The following is a 4,996-nucleotide window of genomic DNA, read 5'->3' as shown; positions in this document are numbered from 1 at the left end:
GAGTTAAAAATGCTTTTCAGGCATGCAATTTGGGTATTATCCAAGAGTTTGAAAATTAGTCAACGAGTGCTCGTGTACTGTTCACAAAAAGTAAAAAATACTCAAATGTACGATTGGGTATTGCACTGTTCATGCGAGCGCTCTTGTGGTCCCTTGGGCGAGCGCTTGCCTAGTGAGGGTGTTTTTAGGCTTTTGCTTCTTTAAAGGTCTTAAGGGCTTGGTTTATTCAAAGAAGGTTTAGGCCACTTGTTTTAAGGCTTTGTTAACCGGTTAAGAAATCTTTAACTCTTTAAAAGAAATGGTGATTTGTCGGGATATTACAAAGTGTGTCGATGGACCATGGGGTGATTTCTAGTGGCTCATGTGATACCGGACAAAAATGGAGATGGAAAACAAGTACACAAATTCACACTCAAATGACAGATAGAAGTTCACCACCTAAGAGATAACACCAAAGGGATACAAAATATAACCACCCAAATGATTATAACAAGGGATACATAACTAGAACACTCACCACTCTAAGGCTCACACCAAAGAGATACAGAGATACAAGGAGAACTCTCATCTCAAAAGCCAAAGGCTGATTTTTTAACACAATACTCTAGTCTAACCTACACTTACACACATAAGTATTATATAAGCTTAGAACAACCCTCTACGCATAGGATAAACATCTAATGAAGTTAAACAAGTAATAATGGCATAAAACAATCATTAATTCGTGGGGTAGCAGACAAGGGGACAAATAGCCACCTTAATGCGTATTCCCGAGAAGGCTGACCACTCCACTTGAAATCATCATAACTTTTGGCTCGCGACTCCAAATGATCTGAAACCTTTTTAATTGGAAAGATAAGATTCTAAACTTCAAGTTAGACCTAGGAATGTGTTTGAAATGATGAAGTAATGGATGACTATGATGTTTTTGAACTCACTAGAACTCTCTAGACTGCATCAAGATTTTTTCAATTTGGGCCTTGGCATTCTGTTGGTCTTGTGGACTTACTTGGATTGAAGCTTTGGAAATTGTTAAATGAACTCTTGCTGGACACACCCGTGTCATACTCCCCCGGTTGATGAGGACTTGCCCTCAAGTCTGTGGTCTCTTCGATTTCTTCATATGGTGCTAAGTCACATACATTGAAAGTGGCAAATACACCATACTCTCCAGGGGGCTCAATCTTGTAAGCATTTTCTCCAATGCGTTGGAGCACTTTGAAAGGACCATATGCTTGTGGTAGGAGCTTAGATCGCCGTTTCGCTGGAAAACATTCTTTTCGAAGATGAATCCATACCAAATCTCCTTCTTTGAAAACCATTGGCTTTCTATGCTTATTGGCCTATGTTCGATACTTCTCATTTTGCTTCTGAATATGACCTCGAACCTGCTTATGCAACTTTTTGATTCCCTTGGCTCGTTCATTAGCATTGCCACTAAATTGAATGGTTGTAGGAATTAGAGCCAAATCAAGAGGGCTAATGGGGTTTAGGCCATAGACAGCTTTAAAAGGACTACAACCAGTGGTTTGACTAGTAGACCTATTATAGGCAAATTCAGCTTGGGCAAGGAGGAGATCCCATTGACGGATGTTCTTTCCCACAAAACTCCTCAAGAGGTTTCTCAAACTTCGATTAACAACTTCAGTTTGACCATCTGTTTGGGGATAGTATGCAGAGCTGAATTAGAGGATAGTTCCAAGCTTTCGCCAAAGTGTACGCCAAAAATGACCAACAAACTTGGAATCATGGTCGGAAGTGAACGTTTTGGGAATGCCCTGAAGCTTGACTATCTCTCTGAAATACAAATCAGCAACATGAGATGCATGATGCATCAAGAGTTTTGTTGCAAGGAACAAAATGGGTCATCTTTGAGAATCGGTCAACCACCACCATAATAGAATCTTTGTTCCTTTTGGTTCTAGGTAAACCCACAACAAAGTCAAGACTAATATCCTCTCATGGAGCATTTGAAACAGGCAATGAGATATATAGTCTGGTGTTCTGTTTGCGACTCTTTGCGAGGTGGCAAATTCAAAATTGCTTCACGTGCCGCACAACATCTCGTACTATCTTGGGCCAAATGAAATTCTCCTGCACAAGAGCTAAAGTTTTGTCACTGCCAAAATGACCAGCAAGACCTCCTCCATGGGCTTCTTTGATAGTGGCTTCTCTTAATGAACATTGGGGAATGCATAAATGGTTGTTTTTGAAAAGAAAACCATCTTGCAGCAAGAAATGGTTGTTAGGACCATTAAAACATTCCTTCCAAACACAGCCAAAATTAGGATCATCTTTGTAAAGTTGGTTGACAACTTCAAAACCCACAACCTGCACTTGCATGGAGTTTAACTACCTTGTGCTTAATTGAGAATGAAAAAGCTTGCAAAAACTCACTCCATTTTGCATGTCGTGTGTTGAGCTTCTGCTGGCTATTCAAGTACTTCAAAGCTTCATGGTTAGAATGAAGTATAAATTCTTTGGAGAGTAGATAATGACTCCAATGCTCCAAGGCACGAACAAGAGCATAGAATTCTTTGTCATAGGTGGAATACTTCTTTCGAGAGTCATTAAGCTTTTCACTGAAAAAGGCAATTGGCTTGCCTTCTTGGTTGAGAACACCACCAATTCCCATATTAGAAGCATCGCAATCAATTTCAAACACTTTGGAGAAATCCGTTACTTTCTGCTTAAAAAGTTCAAAGCTCTTTTGGGCTTCTTCCGTCCACTTAAACGTTCCTCCCTTAAGGCATTCTGTGATGGGAGCAATAGTGATGCTGAAGCCTTTGATGAAATGCCGGTACAATGATGAAATTCCATGAAAGCTTCTGATGTCATGAAGGGACTTGGGAATAGGCTAGCTAGTGATTACCTCAATTTTGCTGGGATCTATCATAATCCTGTGTGTGCGTCTTATGGTGAGACTGGTTCCATTAATCAAATCCAACAGCCGATATTAAATTCAATTCAATTAGACAGCCAAGATTAAATCCAATCAAAAATTTAAAATTCAAAATTTAGGAATTAGGAATAAAAATTGTGTTATTTAGTATTATTTAAGTTTAGTTTGATATTTCAATTTTAATAATTGTGATTTTAAAAATTGTGTTTTTTTCAATCGCGTTTTTTCGTTTCTTATGTTTTTTAAATGACAATGTCAAACGACTTTATGTCACACACACACACACTAATAGTCTACCATCATATTACATATAGTATTATTTAGTTAATATATTAAAATGTTAATGCTTAACACAAGTTAAGTATAATGTCAATATTAAGATATATTGTATCTTATATGTAAACATTTATATACTTATATGATTGAATCATTATATAGGTCAATGTTATTATTCATACTTAAATAGTTAAATTATATGATCATATTATCTTACAATTCATATTAATATTATCTTAGATCTAAGATTATGTGATATACGTTTTAACACAATAACTTATGCAGATATACCATATGATAAAATGATTAATGATAAAATCAAATATTTCTTATATATATATATGTGTGTGTGTGTGTGTGTGTGTGTTTATATATATATACTCACACACATATGCATAAATAACAAAAAACAAAGGTATATAATATATTTGTTATTATTGAGTAATGTTGACTATATATTGTTATTTGTTACTTATTAAAAAAATATAAGAGCTGAGCCTAATAATCGAGGCAAGCCTTATACGAACTTGCTCGCGAGCTTAGTCGAGTCGAGCCGAACTTGCTTTGTTTAATATTGAAGCTAGAATTCGTGTTTACGAAACTCTTCATTTAATATTCGAGTCGAGCCCGAACTGAGCCCGAACTCGAGCGCGAGCGGCTTGCTCCCTTAACACCCCTATAAGTAACATATTGTTGAATCTAATGTCAATTACTTAATTTGATATTATATAATCATATGATTAATGATTTAAATTATTATCATATTTACTTATAATCTCTTTTTTTTTTTTTTTTTTTGAATTGGACTTATTATCGAATGGTATTATGGTAATACTAAAACTCCTAAGTCCTAAATTCCTAAGGATCTAATGGTCATACACTCATACTTAAATTATATGATCATATTATTTTACAAATCACAATTCATTTTAATATAATAAAACTATCTTAGATCTAAGAATCTAAGATAATTTGATATATGTTTTCTAAGAATAAAGTATCTAATAAATAATAATGCTTCGATTCAATTGTGGTTATAAGTAACACATTGTTTAATTCAATTGTAATTATCATTGTACAATGTACATGAATAATATGAATCACATGATTAACCTGTAGACTTATGACTTATGAGTTATGTCATATTATATATGTATTATTTGTTATTATATAATCATATGATTTAATGATCAATTCATCATGTGATATAATCATATTAATTATAGTAATAATATATAAATTGCTAAAATTATAATGATAATACATTAATACTTCAATTGTGGTTATAAGTAAGAGGTAAATACTAAATAACTCCATGGGGTTTCACTTAATTTTTTTTTCTAGGGTTTATTTTTTATCACAGGAGGTCCTTCCGGTTTTGATAAAAGGCCAATTCATTCTTCCATCCATTGACCGTTAGTTGACTTAACGGAACTCCACGTGAACCAATTAGAAGCTTACATTTGGCATAAGTGGCCACGTCATCACTGATGACGTGGCACATAATTAAATTTTTTATTTTTTTTTAAAAAAATTAGAATTAAAAAATATATTTTTTTCATTAAAAAAAAAAAAATTGGGGGTTGGCCGAAACCACCCCCTTGGCTCCATGGGGGTGGCCGAGTCACCCCAATTTTTTTTTAATGAAAAAAATAGATTTTTAATTTTAATTTTTTTTAAAATTTAATTAGGTGCCACCTCATCACTGATAACGTGGCCATTTATGCCAAATGTAAGCTTCTAATTGGTCCACGTGAAATTCTGTTAGGTCAACTGATGGTCAATGGACGGAAGAATGAATTTGGTCTTTTATCAAAA

At 34.4% G+C, this 4,996-nt stretch overlaps 1 protein-coding gene across 1 annotated transcript in view; it reads right to left on the bottom strand.

The window, feature by feature from the left end:
- Positions 1–1,343: 1,343 nt before the first annotated feature.
- Positions 1,344–4,996, bottom strand: part of LOC132163043 (uncharacterized) — a 5,571-nt gene continuing 1,918 nt past the window's right edge. The window contains exons 2-3 of the mRNA XM_059573244.1: positions 2,332–2,784; positions 1,344–1,657 (exon numbers count right to left, since the gene is read on the bottom strand). Coding sequence (XP_059429227.1) covers positions 1,344–1,657; positions 2,332–2,784 — 767 coding nt within the window. The remainder of the gene's footprint in view (positions 1,658–2,331; positions 2,785–4,996) is intronic.

This window comes from Corylus avellana, chromosome ca10 (genome assembly GCF_901000735.1).
Source record: "Corylus avellana chromosome ca10, CavTom2PMs-1.0".
Classification (NCBI taxonomy): Eukaryota; Viridiplantae; Streptophyta; class Magnoliopsida; order Fagales; family Betulaceae; genus Corylus; species Corylus avellana.
The sequence above is the reverse complement of the archived record's forward strand: the minus strand, read 5'-3'. Positions and strand labels throughout refer to the sequence as shown.